The 15,434-nt window shown below is 46.4% G+C and overlaps 1 protein-coding gene across 7 annotated transcripts in view; it reads left to right on the forward strand.

Moving 5' to 3' along the window:
- GRAMD1B (GRAM domain containing 1B) overlaps positions 1–15,434 on the forward strand; it is a 100,974-nt gene that overhangs the window by 63,825 nt on the left and 21,715 nt on the right. For 6 of the 7 annotated variants that reach the window (XM_075116414.1, XM_075116415.1, XM_075116412.1 and 3 more), the window contains 2 exons: positions 279–489; positions 7,797–7,817. In XM_075116414.1, the coding sequence (XP_074972515.1) occupies positions 279–489; positions 7,797–7,817 (232 nt within the window). The remainder of the gene's footprint in view (positions 1–278; positions 490–7,796; positions 7,818–15,434) is intronic. The other variant, XM_075116410.1, reaches the window with a different exon arrangement.

A 15,434-nucleotide genomic window follows, 5' to 3' on the forward strand; every position in this document is an offset into this window, starting at 1 on the left:
GGTATTCATCTGTTGTCAGATGAATTGAAGTGTGGGTGGAGAAAGACACTGGCAGGCCATTGTAGTTCCCTCTGCCGCTGGTAAATAACTGTCTACAGCCTCATTTTAGTGGGGACATAAGTCCTAAGTGTGGCATTGGGTGCATTGCTTCAGGAAGCCAGATTTGTTCGCTGTGCTAGTAGAGAAATCTGTGGTAATATTCCACCTCAGGGCATGGGTGCAGTTGCTTTCTGTTTGAGCTGAAGATTATTAACCCTGTTCTTTCTTTCTTTCTGCAGTACTGCCAGTAACTCAAACCGCAGCACGCCTGCCTGCTCCCCGATCCTGCGCAAACGCTCCCGGTCCCCAACACCGCAGGACTCCCAAGGAGACGCCATGGTGGAAAAAGGCTCAGATCACTCGTCAGACAAATCCCCTTCCACGCCGGAGCAGGGTGTACAGCGTAGCTGTTCCTCTCAGTCAGGCCGCAGTGGGGCCAAGAACTCCAAGGTGAGGAGTGAGCAAATGACTCTGGCCAAGATATGCACATGTCCCTGGTTCTAAACTCTCTAATGCAGTACACTGACTTTGTCCTGTGCCTTTTTTTTTTCTCTGGCTAACTTTCCTCCATCTTCCCCCATCGTACTTCTGAAAATTCTCCTAACCGGGAGCCATTTGCCTAGGTCAGGCTTCAGCACAGCGCGCTCATCCTTTCAGCGACCTGAGCCCATGAGTTGCTGATCCCATAACTGAGTTGCAGTTCCATAACGGTTTATGTAGGCTAACCTTTTTGCAGTCAAGGTCCTGTTTCCTTGAGAGGCTCTGTGGTTTTGAGAAAGGCCTTGAAAATCAGTTGTTGCGATTACATTTTATCATCTGGATCATGAAGCGTCATGGAACAGATAACAGTTCCTCTGCAGACAGCCTGTGAAGGGCCCATGCACTTCTCCAGTCCTGTCTAAGCCCTGTGTTGAGATGAGGTTCAGGTTACACAGAATCAGTTTGCCAGCCCTCTGCACATTGCCTCCTATGGGTGCAGTATTGTGACTGGCTTGGCCAGGGCAGATGATATTTTTCTTAGAAAGGTATTGTGTCTTTTGACCATATTAGAAGCAGCCTTGTCTTTGCTGTGCGGAGGAAGAGGGTTTCAGGTTTGGTGACGCTTGATTTTCTGTGAGCAGCAGGACCTGGTGAAACACAGACAAGGGCCTTGGGAGCCAGACATAACCTTTGATTATAACCCTAATGTCAGTGGCGTATTATAAGATGGTTAGCTGTCAGGAGCACTTGTGTTTTTCCAGATTTTTGAAGTGAAATATTTCAGCCTGAGAAACTTCATGGTGTCACAGGCATAACTCTGATGGCTTCTGTGAAATGAGTTGTTAGATCTTTGCCCAGTTTGTCGCTGGATTGTGTCACGCACACAAGAAGCCTTCATCTAGCCCACTTTGTGGTCACTGTCAGCAGAGGAAACAGAATTCACTGGCCCACATTCAGTGGGCTGAACCGATCTCTTGCCACTAAGGGAGGGGAGTATGTGAGTTACAAAGAGGGAGTGAAGGGTTTTTTCAAGATGAATCATTTGAGACCCGTCAGTTCTGAGGCTGCCCTTGAGGTCAGACTTGCTTCCTGTGCCAAAAGCAACCTACAAACACTGTCCCAGGGCAGCAGGACTGGATGAAACTCTCACACATTCTGGTGCCAGCAGTCCATCCCAAAAGACAGCCATGCAGATGGGAGGCAGGCAGGATGCAGGGCACGCTATGTTTACAGCCACACTGGGGGATGCTCTGCCAAGGAAATGGCGTCCCTGGTAAGGGGGAATTGCAGAGATGAGTTGCATTGTCCTGGCCCATAAAGTGCTGCAATTTAAGGCCTTGGGAGTGCAATTTTTACCAACACAGTGACTACTAAAGTTTGACTTTAATTCATGGTGCTTTTCACAAGCAAAAGGGGGGATATAATGCTTTCTGTTGGGTTTGTGGGTTTTCCTTCTCTTGATTTGCGAGGTAATTTTTCTTCTTTCCTTAATTTCTCTCTTTTCATTCCTGCATGCTTTCTCTCCGATTAAGTCACACAAGCGCCTCTCCAAAGTAAGCCTTCTTTTTTCTCTCCTGTCCCCCACTGTAGAATTGTCTCATCGTTCAGAAACCCTCCCCGTGGTACTGAGCGGTGACCCCAGTAAGGCATTCTCCTGGTGCGGCTGTGAGAATGTCAGCAAGAGCTCAGCCCGATGCCTGTAGCTGAGAAGCTGGTTTCACTTATATCACTGGGATCTCATTAATATTTGCTCACACGGTGTGAGAACTGGCCTGTCCATCACATTCCTTCATTAATTTCCAACTAATTTTAGCCTTTGTTTTAAGGTTGCTTCCCCTCTCCCTTGAAGTGAGCTGCTGTCTTTGCCAGGGAGAAATCTGCTGGCTTTGGTAGGCTGAACAGTATCATGATCCCTTCTCTTTTCTCTCTTACTTTATGCCTTTCTGAAGCAAGAGTTGATCTCCATAACTTCTTGTCTGCTTTTTATGATGAGTAGTAGCTTTGTGGCCAGTGATATCACCTTACTGCCCTTCCATGCTTTCCTGTGTGATGTAAATATTAAAGATCAGTGATTTCAGATGAACCCAGCTTAAACCTGTTAGAACAGACCTGTCCCAAATGAATTGTGAGAATTCATGGGCTCGCTCTGAAAGGTAATAAGTAGAAGATCCCTCTGTGGGTGCTTGGATTGGAGATAAGCTCATTTGAGATTGGATCTCGCATCTCTATGCTACCCTCAGAAGAGTGTAAAAATGCGAAACGCAGATGGGATGCTTATTGGACAGAATGTTGGCATTTCCACATGTATACGAGTAAAGTTAAAACCAGAAAGGCTTGGATGGCTTCATAATCCAAGAAATCAATGCCTTGGCCTTTCCCCAGTTGATGCCTTAGATTTCATTCTAGGCAAGTTCTCAGGGAGCAGTGAAGTCTACAGTGGTGGCTTACTGTTTTCCCTTGGTCACAATGCCTTTTGTAACCAGCCTGACCTTGCATGTTTGCTGGTGTCTGCTGGAAGCTTCTTCATGTCTTCGTTTAGACAGATTTTGTGCTTGGTAACTGTAGCTTGGATAACTATAAAGGAGGACTGTGGAACTGGTGTCTCAAGTGAGGTGTGAAAGAAGTTGTATGGAAAATGCAGGTCTGGAGTAGCAGAGTCCCGAAAGGGTTGCTGGTGAGTAGAGGTGTGCGGGTCAGGACAGGTCATGGCTAGGCTATGGTAGGCTGAAGGCACTTTGCCTAAGCTATGGAGAGGTTTGTTAGGAGAGGGACTGGTGGGAAGAACATTGGTAGAGAGCGATGTACGCATAAAAGGTGTGTGTAGTGGTACTGTGATGTGCTTGCAGCCAGCCCCTGCTTTTTCGAGAGATAAAACCCAACAACTTTAAGACAATTAGAGAAACAAGAGGGAAGTGGGAATCAGCTGAGTTCCAGTGCAGGCAAGCTGATGCACAGAGGGAAGGGGATCCTGGCCTGACCTACGCCAGCCTGCGTCAGAGCCTCCTGCCCTGCTCACCCGTGGTCTGTGCACAGGGTGAGCCTAAAGCAGTGTGAGGGCTGAATCTCTTTTCTGTGGTGCGCAAGGTGGTTTCTCTGGTACCAGTGAGGAATCCCAGGCATAATAAACCCCCTGATTCTCCCCACACAGATGATGACGATGGTATCTGTTCAAGACAGGGACAAAGATTTTAGAGTCTCCTTCTCAGCCTCTTCTCCTCTCCTCACCCCTCTTCTGTGAGAAGAATGGTCTGATTTTCCAACCTGTCTTGCTAATGAAATGAAACAGCTTGAGCCCATGAGTTTGATGCTGTGTTTATACAATTGCTGACAGATCTGCTTGAAGTCCCGTGCCCTCTTTTGTCTGTTGTGTTAATTGTTGTGCTGCAGTGTTGCCGTCAGAGGGAGCGCTTCACCAGGAGTTTTTAAGCACTGGATTACATCTGGAGGAAATCTTTTCTGGAGCTTGCTTTTCCATGCTGTCTACCTGCATGGCATGGACCAAACCACCTATAGGCCTGCGTCAGCCTTTAGGCTTTTACTGGCAAACACCGCTGCTTCTGGAACAGCTTTCTGAACTCAGGAAAAAAAAAAAAACCAACCTTTTTCTAGCAGCCAACAATGAAATACCTATTTTAAACTGTTTTAATCTTGCCCAAGAATAAAAGTGGTTTCCTTGCCATTGCAAATCCTTCAGGTTCTTCCCACTGTCCATAGCTACTAATGTATGCTGAGGATAACTATCAGGTTAGGGGAAAACATTAATTTTTATGTAGGCCCTGGAGATCGTAGAACAGTTTAGGTTGGAAGGGATCTCAGAAAGTGTCTAGTCTAAGCTCCTGCTCAAAGCAGAGCTGAAGTGCTTAGACCAGGTCAGTCTGAAGTCTTGACCAGGCACATTTTGCAAACCTCCAAGACTGGAGATCCCACAGCCTCGTCGGGCCCCTGCTCCAGTGCTTAACCACTCTTGTTGTGAATGAGCTTTTTCCTTCTATCTGAATAGAATTTCCCTTACTGCAGCTTATGACTGTTGCACCATGTCCTTTCAGTGTGCAGTTATGAGAAAAGTTTGCCTGCGTCTTCTCCCTTATCCCTCCCACTGGGTGGTATAATCCCCCTTTAGGTAGTAGGTCAAGAAATTCTGGTCGTTTTAGACTGGGGTGAGGGATTTGGGAATAAATTTCATCAATTTCTTTGGCCATGGGCATTTAGAAGCCGGGTGAATGGCATAGGTTTTGGAAGTACACAGGTCAGGAGAAACGGCTCTGGAATTTGTCCCTCACTCTGGTTCTGTGCCGCTGTTTCCCCAGTTTTAAAATGGACTTAGGGATACTTCAAGAGCTCTATTCACTTGGTAAAAGGTTTCTGTTCCCCTGGAAGCAGCAGGATGTAGGAGTGAGTTGTGATCCCGCTCCCAGTAATGCTAAAAGGTGGAAACTTCTGTTGGCATCAAGTTAGCAGGCTGAACTTCATATGCGTGATCTGCTGCTTCCCATCTGCCCATAGCAGTATATGGAAATATGAGATCATTACCCCGTGAAGACTTAGGGGCAACACTATATTAGTTAAAGGCTCAGAGAAAATACCCTATTTTTCACCTTCCTCAAGTTCTCCTAAGTTCTTCCTGGTTACAGCCACCACGTAACTATGAACTCTGGTACCTGCTCCTGTAGCATCGCCTCTGCAAATCAGTGACATCTTTTCCACTTCTGTGTGCAACTCCATTCCTCTGTTACTTATTTATTTTCTCTTTTCAGTTCTAATGCTTATGGTTTCTTTTTCCAGTATGACAGACTTAACCTGCTCAAAGTAAGGATATGTTTTTCCTTTTTCTTTCTTTTTCCCCTCCATTATACTGTCTCTTGATTTTCATAGTTTGCATCCTCCTATATTCTGATTCTCAGTGACTTAAAATACTACTTGAAGATAGATTTAAGGGCTCAGATAGGCTTCCTTCTCTTTGGACTTCCTGTAGTCTGTTCTACCTGCAAAATACAGGGGCCAGGGGGATGGAACCTCCTCATCTTCAGAACACTGGGTGGAGGGCTTGGCCGACAGTATAATGGTTTGGAAGAGCTTAAGAAAGGAGGGTCTGCAGAGCTCCTTTACAGAGGAGCTGCGGTTTGGGGAAATTCAAATGTGAGGGGGGAAAAAATAGTTACTGCAATTAATGAAGCAGAGGGGAATGAAATCCTGTTGCAGTGTGCTGACACCACAACATGTGCACCCTGATTTAGAAGACACAGGGACAGCAGTGTCTCTGTTTTCTCTATGCCAATTATAGTTTGATTATGATTTTTTTTTCCCCAGGAATTTCTGAGTTATGCCTTTTGCTCATTAAGGCAGACAGATGGCAAAACAAATTTGCAGGAAAATCGCTCCATCTTAGACCCTGTGCTCCTCGGGGCAAGGTGATGTGTACATGGATTAAGATTAATTCCCCTGATATCTTGTTCGTATAGCTGAATTGCGTAAGGCCTTTTTCCATGTCCTACTTGCAGAGAAGGATGATTTCAACCAGGTCCTTTATGAACGGAGAGTATGGCTGAGTATGGAAAAGTGTAGGAAGTAGGAGGAAATTACCCGGTTAGTTGATGAGCCATTTTGTGTATTTAGACCTTCAGTTCATATCCTTTCCCCAGGATTCGGGGAAAGGCCTTAGGGGTATTGCTCTTTTTAAAGTCAAACGGTTGTGTTTTGGCCTGTGGCATATCCTATGTCACTGTGGGGTTTTTCATTAGAGACTAGTGCAGTGGAACTGGCAGAAATGCCCGAGGTTGCAAGGGATCCTTCAGAAATGTTGGCTCCGTGAATGAGATCTAGATGCCAGTAAGGTTGTCTGCTGGAGTGGCATATGGGGAGCATAGGAAACTGAAAGCTGGGAGGTACAGGGAGAAAACAGTGTAAGCAACCCCATGTCTTCATAGAAATCTCTGGTCCAATCTGATCTCGTTAACACTTGGCGTGTACTTTCCTATGGTAAGCATCCTATACATCATTGGTCCTGCTGTGGGTGATCCCAGTGCAGGTAGTTTCTGTGTTCCTGTGAATACAAACTTAACTCTCTGAGTGAAACTTCCACAGGCTGTCTTACCAGGTGGAGAACAGTACGTTTTCCTTCATATTCCAGACTGGGTATAAAGCTGTGAAAAATACTCCCAGTCCAAGGTCAGAAGCAAGATAACTTCAAAGAAAGAAATGCAGGGAAACGTTGCTTCTGTCTTTGACATTGCTCCCCCAGGTGCAATGTAGATGTGCCATTGCTGCTTGGGAGAGGGGGGACGGGCACAGCTGTGTGGCTGCTGATACACAGCGTGCCTGGCAATATGCACTGTAGCTGACCACCATGAGTGGTGAAAGGCTACAGTGCCCCCAGGCTTCAGTGCCCTGAGGCAAATCCACCCTAAAATGGGGGCTGTCTTGCCACTGGAAAGCTGGCCTGACTGGTGTGGGAGTGTGAAGTTTATTTCTTCCTCTCCCTGTACGGATGAATCTCACCTCAGCTGAAAAGTGCCAAGTGTGACTTTCCAAGCTGAGCTAGCTTTTTCATATGCTCCAGTGTGATGTGTGGCCTCTCCTCTCAAACCATCTGAAATGCCGTGATGAGGAGAAAAAAAAAAAAAAAAATCACATGTGCAGATGATGCAAAACACCGTGCAGTGAAATTCTGGAAAAAAAAAAAAAGGCATTTTTTTTTTGCTTTGCTTTCCTAGTGATTTTTTTTTTCAGCAGTTCTCCTGGCTCTGTGTGTGTCTCCCATTTAAAATTGAAAATGCAATTGAAAGTTTTGCCCGATGGCTTTTGTGAGTAAAATTGTGTCCCTCCTCCTGGTAGTTCTTCAAGGGCTTATTTGCACAGGGTGCGTTCAACGCAATGTGATTTTTGCAACCTAGCCAGCAGACATGGAAGAATGAAGCCTCTAAAAGAAATGGCTGGCACTGATTATGATTAGCTCCTGTGTTGCTAGTGGGCGCTGCTGTTCTGCAAAAACGATTACAGCATGCGTGCGTGAGAGTGTGTGTGTGCATGTGGACATGCACACGTTAGCCCGAATTGTTTCCTGTTATGGAATCGTGCTTCTGGATTTGTTCTTTGTTCCTGTAACTGGAAATAACTGTGTTAGACCACACTGTGAAATCCATTGAAAAACTTCTGTTTAATCCCACTTTCACTTCACTAATCATACAAACCAGATTGGGCCTAGTTTCTCTGTCCGTCTTTCTTTTTGATCCCAAGATCTCTGTGCTAACTAATGCTTCTCTTTTATTTTGTCCTTACAGAAAAGCCAGAGTTGGTATAATGTAAGTACTCCAGTTTCTCTTGTCCCTGGGTGAATATGGGCTGGGTTTCTGGGTCGGGGGGAAGGTGCAAAGGGGCTTTGCAGTGGCACTGGGGCATACTGACCATTTCCAAAAGGAGCAGATGGAAATGGCTCAGAACTGGCAAAGGAGGACTGCAATCCTGAGGGAAAGGGTGCCAGAGATAGCAAAAGTTTTGTCGTTTGAGTCACTCTTCTGATGATCTCCACATCCTGTACCTTCCGGTTTCCCAGCAGAGTTGGTCTTGATGTGGTGACAGAGGTGCCGCCGTGCAAACCCTTTGCATCTCTCAGGGTGGCGTGGGGCGAGAGAGGAGTTATTTTCTGTTGACCTCACAGAAACACAAACCATCTTTTCCTTCTGCCCTGATCTTATTTTCGTCCTGCAATTGCAAGTGGCAGTGTTTTTGGTACAAAGCGGGTGATGTGCAAATTTCCACAGTCGGTGTCACTTTTGCACAGTTGAACCCCCACCCCTTGAGTGCCCTGAAGTACCAGCAGTACCGTGATTTTGTAGGCAAATGCAGCAGCCATTCCATGTAGAGCAACAGTTCCTACCTTCCTGCAGCCTGAGGCATTAGAACCAGTGATTTTTGGCTGATCCAGTGTGGTCAGATTTGATAGAGGCATGAGGAGCGGGCTTATTTACTTGCTGTATATAATCAGCACCAGGATAGTAGCAAGGACAGGAAAAGACATGATCTTGGAAGCAGAGAGAAGCATAGAGGCAATGGCATTAAGAACGAAGTATAAACCACGCTAGGTCAAACTGGTGAAGTGGCAGATAAAGGAATGTGGAGTGAGTGAGGCAGCTTGGGCAGATGCACGGGCCCAACCAGGCTGCTGCAAAAGTGTGAATCTGTGGCCACGGCTAAAGGTGACTTGTGCAATTACGTGAAAGCTGCTTCTGACTGTAGCTGCTGAGATCCATACCCGACTGCGCAATGCTTTGCTGTGGTCTGCTTCTGTGGGTCTCTTGTGTTTTCATGTCCTCTATCTTATTTTTCTGTTCTCTTGTTTTTCCTCCATATATTTTCAGCATGAGAGACAGTACATCCGGAGAGTAAGCACTGGCTGCATTTTTTGTGGTTTCCCCCCACCTCCAGTTATTTTCCTTTAGAAAACAAAACCAAACCAAACCAGGTTCTAGTTAGTAGAGACATTCAGGCCAGATAAAAGCAGCAATGTGGAAATACGGATGGGTCGCAGTCTCCAGGAAGGCAGTCAATCCTACGTGGTAGTATTATGAACATTAAAAATTTGCTAATGCATCTCCTTGGTATAGTTTCCCTTCTTTGCCAATTCTTTCCAGGCAGGCTTTTTCTGGCATTTGGACCATTCTGATTCTTCTATTCCTTTCCCTACTGAGAGCAGCTCTAGATATGTATTTGTGGAGGCTACCCCTTCACAAAGCCTTACAATTTCCTTTACTCATTTTCTCCTGCTTTTATTTTATGTAAACTTCACTATGGTTGGAGCAACCACCTTCCGCTTTGTTCTTTGTGCCAATTCAACCGGCCTGGCTGCCAGGCACTGTGCAAACACAAACCAAAACTGTAGCCCTTGCCTCAAAGAGCACACGGTCCTCAAAGAACCCCAGAGCGTTGGTGGTCAGAATGCCGGTTTCCTAAGATTACTTCAGTTTTTGCTGCTTTTAACTGGTCTTTTTGTCCTTGTAGTGCTGTATCCCTCTTTGCCAGTTGGAACCCTTCCTTTTCCCTCTCCTGCATTCCTTATTCTCTACTTTTTCCTTCAGATGCTACCAACTTCTCTCGCCTTGTGCGTTCTCCCTTTGATCCTACCAGTGCTTTTTGGGAGTGACATCCCTACCAGATTTAGAAGTTGGAGAAAAGGGGTGAACCATGGTCATGGATTGGTTTGGCAGACCTGCCCTTTCTTGGTTTTGGTGTGCTTTCTCTGCTTTCCAGAGGACAAATGCAAACTGGTCCAGGTGCACTGTGGGATTTAGAAAAGAACACCAGTTTGAGAATAAATACATTCAACCTTATGGGGTTTGCTTTATATTCTTGTCCTCATGGTGGAAGAGCAGACCATCACTGGGCTAGCTGAGTTCACTAGCAGCAGAAAGAAAAGTTCCCTGAGATATTTCTCATGCCTTTAGGAAAGGAACTGCAGACATGGAGACTGGTTTGGAAGAACTGCTATTCTTATGGACTGAAGCTCAGTTTGTTGGTCAGCTGTGTTTTAAGCCCCATCCGTCTATGCTTAGCCATCAGGATACAGTTTGCCTGTGTCTGCTTTGGCTTTGTGTGTCTGCATGTTGAATTAATGTTAATTGATTTATTATTTTAAAAATTTTAATTTTTAAAAAAGTAAACCTCAAAACCAAGTTTTCTCTAATTTTGTTTACTGAAACAGAGATGCGACTTACTCTGTAGACCTGATGTGCATAGAGAGGTGGGAAATTTGTGTTTCACTTCCCTGATGACATGAAGGACAAAGCCGCACTGGCTGTGGGGGTGGCAGGAGCTCCACACGTTGGTAGAAGGAATTTATTACCCAGCAGATGTCATTAAAATTAGAGATAAACTGGAGATAGCTTTCACCCTTGGCAGCAAAATATCTCCTTTGTTCTCCTTCTCTCTGGGCTTTGGATGAAGGGCCCCATTTCCTAGCATGGAGGAGCTCTGTTTTTGGGTCTTGAGGTCAGCGTACAGTGGAGGCACTGAGCCTAGCACATCTGCCATGAGTTTTTTTTCTGCCTACTTCTCTCTCAGTTGGACTGCTGATCCTTCTGCTTCCCTGACTGTTCCTAAATTAGACTGTATGTCTCCAATTTTTGGCAGCATTTCCAGCTGCCACTCTGTAGCAAGGCTGTAATCTTGCTCTGTAAATTGCCTCCTCTAGTCCCTGTGCTGGTAGACACCAGGCATCAGGAGAATCTGCAGAGCATGCTCCCGGAAATCAGAATAAGATGATCTTGAAAAGTTAGGGCTAACACAGTTGACACCAGTGAAGAGGTGAGATTTATATCTGTCCATGAAGTTTTCAGTTTACTATTTAGATTCCAAGGTCTGCTTTACTTTGTACTCCTTTCTTTTGTGTTTGTCTACACATGTTCCTTTCACCTCCATTCTCTTTTGCAACCATGCTTGAAATTTTTTCTTCTTACAGTTTCTCCCTGTAACTGACCTGAACCACGCCCTCCTCTTCATCTATGTGCAGGATAGCCCCAGAGTGGTTAGTGGGGAAAAAAAATTACAGTGAAAAGACACTAATTGTCTCTTTCAGGTGTTCTTAAATGCTACTAGAACTGTTTGCTGTCCTAGTAAACCTGAAAAGATCAACAGGAACACAGTTCTACCCAGTTGTCTTTGGGAGAGCAAAGTCTGCACTGAGGATTGCACGGGGTGGGACAGGAGCCCTGCACCTCCAGTTCTGCAAACAAATGCTGTGCACACAGGCAACTTTCAGCCTGGCTTGTGAGAGGTGAAAGTCTCAAAAAATAAATCCAGTCGAATGCAAGCAGGTGGCCGTGTAAAGGAGAGAGCCTAGGTTTTCCTTTGGGAGAACCACGGCAAAAGCCTGTGCACTAGGAGTTAGGAGATGGCTGAGAATCTGTGGTGGACTGTGATGCTGTGAAGGGCCTTTCTTTGTGGAGACCTTTGAGCAGCACCCGCAGCTTCTCAAGAACAACGTCAAGCGATCACAAGACTGAACACCATATGGCATCAGCCTTTGCTGGTATGGTGTGCTGCCTTTTTTTTTTTCCTTGGAGTGTACCCTCTTGGAGACCTTGTAGATACCAGAGCAGAGGGGGAAACCCAGTTGCTGGAAAGAATAAAATATTCCCTGCAAAGACAAGGAGAGATAAATTATGCATAATTTTAGGGAAAACATCAGAAACAGCTTTCCAATGGCTGTCAGCCTGAGTCTGACTCAGCAACAGCAACCATGTAAACGGGGTTTATTGTGAAAATCCAGACCCAACGATGAGCTAGCAAGGTGTTGAACAAACAGCCTTTTTCTCTGTAAATCAGTGCAATCATCTTTTAAGTTCCAGTAACCATTTTGTCGAACTATTTCTGGAGCAATATTCAGTCATTGTCTTTCAGGTATTTTTCATAGGGTAATTCCCTTCAGATTTTCCATGATTTTGGGGGTATGGATTACCAGGCCTGGCACAGTGTCAAGGCACTAAATTAGAAGTGAACTTTTGGTGCAAGCTCATGTGACGATGAATTCCAATCCACTTTCTACCCCAAACGGCCAGTGATTACTTTGAAGCTTCTTCCTCTGCTCTTCATTCACTTTTAAAAGGAAAAAAACCCAAGACGTCACACTGGGTTTGGAAGAAATGCTGTGGGACAGGTGGCCAGTTTCTTTGCTGGCGTTAATCAGCATAGCAGTCCTGCTGTCAGTGGGGTCTAAACTCTCCCACACAAGCAGAGAATGTATTCTGTTCTATTCCAGTTTTCCTGTTCTGTCCAGGTGCAATGTAAAACTTCCCTAAAGAGTTAAGAGCAAGTCCATCAGTCATGCAAACTGGATATGATTTTCCTTGCCCCTTTTCTCTCTGCCTCTTGCCATTGCCATCTCTCCTCCTCACCTGTTTTCTGTGCCGTGTGCTGTACAAGACTATACCTTGCTCAGTTCTTGTGCTGTCAGACTTCCCTGTCCCGTCCCATCCCCCAGCAACAGTTCCTTTAAATTCCCTGTCAGAGGATTTATTTGTGTATTAACAGGGAGATCCTTCCTGGGGAGTCACCCCTTTCTCCCCATTTCCCCCACAGAGCCTCTCCACCCTTCGCAGTGCCATCCTGTTCCATCTCTCTCTGTTTGCAGTAGGGTTAATGTTTGCTGTCTCCACCTCCGGGTTAGCTAGTCCGATCGCTTGTGCCTTTCATCTCTGCAAAGGGAGCTGGGTGGGTGTGTAGACAGAAGCATCCTGGCAGGTTTTTTTGTATTTGGAAGTAATCCCATAAGCAGTTTCCAGCAAAGATGGCCATTCAGTAAAGCAATGCAGGCACCTCGCAGATGTCCGTAATCCTAATTCTTTGTCTGTCCCAGACTACAGAAATTTTATTTATTGTCCCCTCGTCTTGGGGTGGCAGAGGGATGTACTGCTGCCTTCAAACAGAGCTAAACAGAGAGACCTGCGTGCTGTCTGGCACCAGCAATGCTTTCGCGGTGCATCTGAGCAGACAGAGCACTTGCCAGCTCTTCCTGTCAGTGAGCAAAGTGCAGTCACTGGCCCTGGAGTGAAACAGTGGCTTTGCAGAGCGCTGGTTCGTTGCTTTCTTGGGGTGTTCGGTTTTTTTTTGGTTTTGTTTTTCTGAGATCTGTGTGCCCACTTCGGTAGGAAGAATGAGGATTTTACTTTGGTCTACTTGTTCCCACACACTCAGCGTCACGGCTGAGCAGCGCTGGTGTCACGGTGTGGACGTTTACCTGTCCATTCCTACACTTGAGCAGAGAGACTCCACTGAGAGGCAGGGGTCTAAGGGCAGAGTGATACAGGGACCTCCAGCGCTCCAAGCAATCTTCCTGGGACCTGCAAGGAGTTCGTTTGCTAGAGTCTGAAGGAAGCCCTTGCCCTTGACCTGACTAATGAATGAAACCTAGAAAGACCTGTGCTTTTTGGAGTGGCTCAGAGATACATGTAAGAGCAGTGGAGCCCTTAAGAGTTCTGACTGCGTGGGTCTCGTACAGCTGATTTCTCATAGCTATATACTTTAGACTGGGCTCCTTACTCCCCTCGCGCCTCCCCCAGCACACTCTGTCCAGCAACTTTCCATTACAGGAAACATCTGCTGGGAGGCAGGGCTGAGCCTGGGTTACTGCAGGGCATTGGCCGACAGAATTACCCAGCTACAGTAACTGAAAGCATGTGCAAGTCAATTTGGTATCTTCCCCACCCGCTCCTTCCATGAGAAACACAAAGACTGAAGCTGCCTTTCAGAGCAGAGGGGGACTAGAGAGGAGAGCCTGAGGCAGGCACTGAAGGAATAAGAATAACTGCTTTTCTGGTTTCAAAGAGGTGGCGGGAGAAAGCAGCTGAAGTCTCCAAGCTGTTTACCATGCTGTTCAGCCCTGGAAACCGCAAGTAGATCTGTGAACTACAGCTAGTCCGTTTGGGTCCTGGTGGTCGGAGCTCTTTCAGTTGCTAGCACTGGCATCCGCCTTGGTCAGGAGTGGCAGATGCCTTAGACCTGCCTGGGGCTGCTAAGGGTGTCGGCGCTTTTGCAGTGCTTTAAGGGATGCCCACAGCAAGAAGCTGGTGAGACTGGAGCAGAAGAGTGCAAAGGTTGCCCACCAGCACGCTTATCCTAATGAGCCACTTCTTCAAAGTCCACTGGAGGGCAAATCCTCTCTCAGATTTACAGAGGCCGCTAGGGCAGACGACCTGAATGCAAGCAGGAAAATAGGGGAAGGCATCTAAACTCCTGCCAAGCTGCTGTATCTCTTTCGACTTTGAATCTAAACAAGAGGCGGTGACAGCAGGAACAGGAAAAGCAGAGTTTGACTGAGAACACGGAGAGCTGTGCGAGTTCTGAGGGAACGCTATGGATTCTTTGCTGGAGTGTGGGGCTCTCTGGGATCTTGTGCTGGATCAAGAACTGCCATGTCCGCTGTGGGACCTGGAGGGGCTTGTCGACTTATTGCAAGAAAATGTCAGCCGTGGATCAGATGGCATTCCAGCTGTGAGTGTCTCTAAACCAAACTGTTTGTCACTCTAACAGAAGTTCTGGTGCTAAGCAGAAGCGGCTGTGGTAGTACCATTTAGACAGGTCAGAACATCCCTTACTGCAGGGAAGGGAGGGGAGCGCCCCTCCACATGGAGACCATACTGCTAAGTTGGGCCGCTGTAATGCATTGAGCCCACAGCTCAGAGCTGACTGTAATCTCTATTCCCCTCTCCTTTCCCATCCTGCCTGCTTGTCCCAGGAAATCTTGGGCTTGGGCTCTTGCTGGAGCCCATCTCTGACCAAGATCTTTTCCAGATGTTCAGGCTAGAAGTTTGGTAAGTAAAATTCATATTTCTGTCATCTGCTGGTTAGCAGATTTTATTCAGAAGAAAGATACTTCCCTTTGGGCCCACAGGACTGGAGCAAATATCTGAAGTGCTGAGTGGATGTTAAAAAGTATTGTTTCTAGTTTGTTGGAGTGGTGTAAGGAAGAAGGAATGCTTTTGGGGTGTGGGGGATTGTCTGTGTTTCCTTCTTTGATTTGACAGAATTTGACAATTTTGTAAGGCTAATGCTAAATCAACTCCACATTCCCCCCACCCCTGCGACCCCACCAAAACCATTCTCATACAGAAGCTACCTTCTATAATCGCTTTGATATTTGGGGCCCTTGCTGGGAGGCTCTGACGTGTGCCCACCTTTCTGCTTTGGGAGATCTGTATTGCATAGCTGGCAGAGGCAGGAGAGGGCGACTGAGAGGAGATGGAGATAGAGATGGGGAAGGAAGAGGTTGTACCCCAAGTTGCTTCGCTTTCCCTACATTTGTGGGAGAAAGAACATGATAGATTTGATGGGAGATATGGGCCTCCTTAATTTGTACCTGCCTCTCTTTTGGTCAACTCTGCCCTCAAAAGATGTTCTGGCTATTATGAGCAGCTGTCAGCACAGGC

Source organism: Phalacrocorax aristotelis, chromosome 22 (assembly GCF_949628215.1).
Source record: "Phalacrocorax aristotelis chromosome 22, bGulAri2.1, whole genome shotgun sequence".
Classification (NCBI taxonomy): Eukaryota; Metazoa; Chordata; class Aves; order Suliformes; family Phalacrocoracidae; genus Phalacrocorax; species Phalacrocorax aristotelis.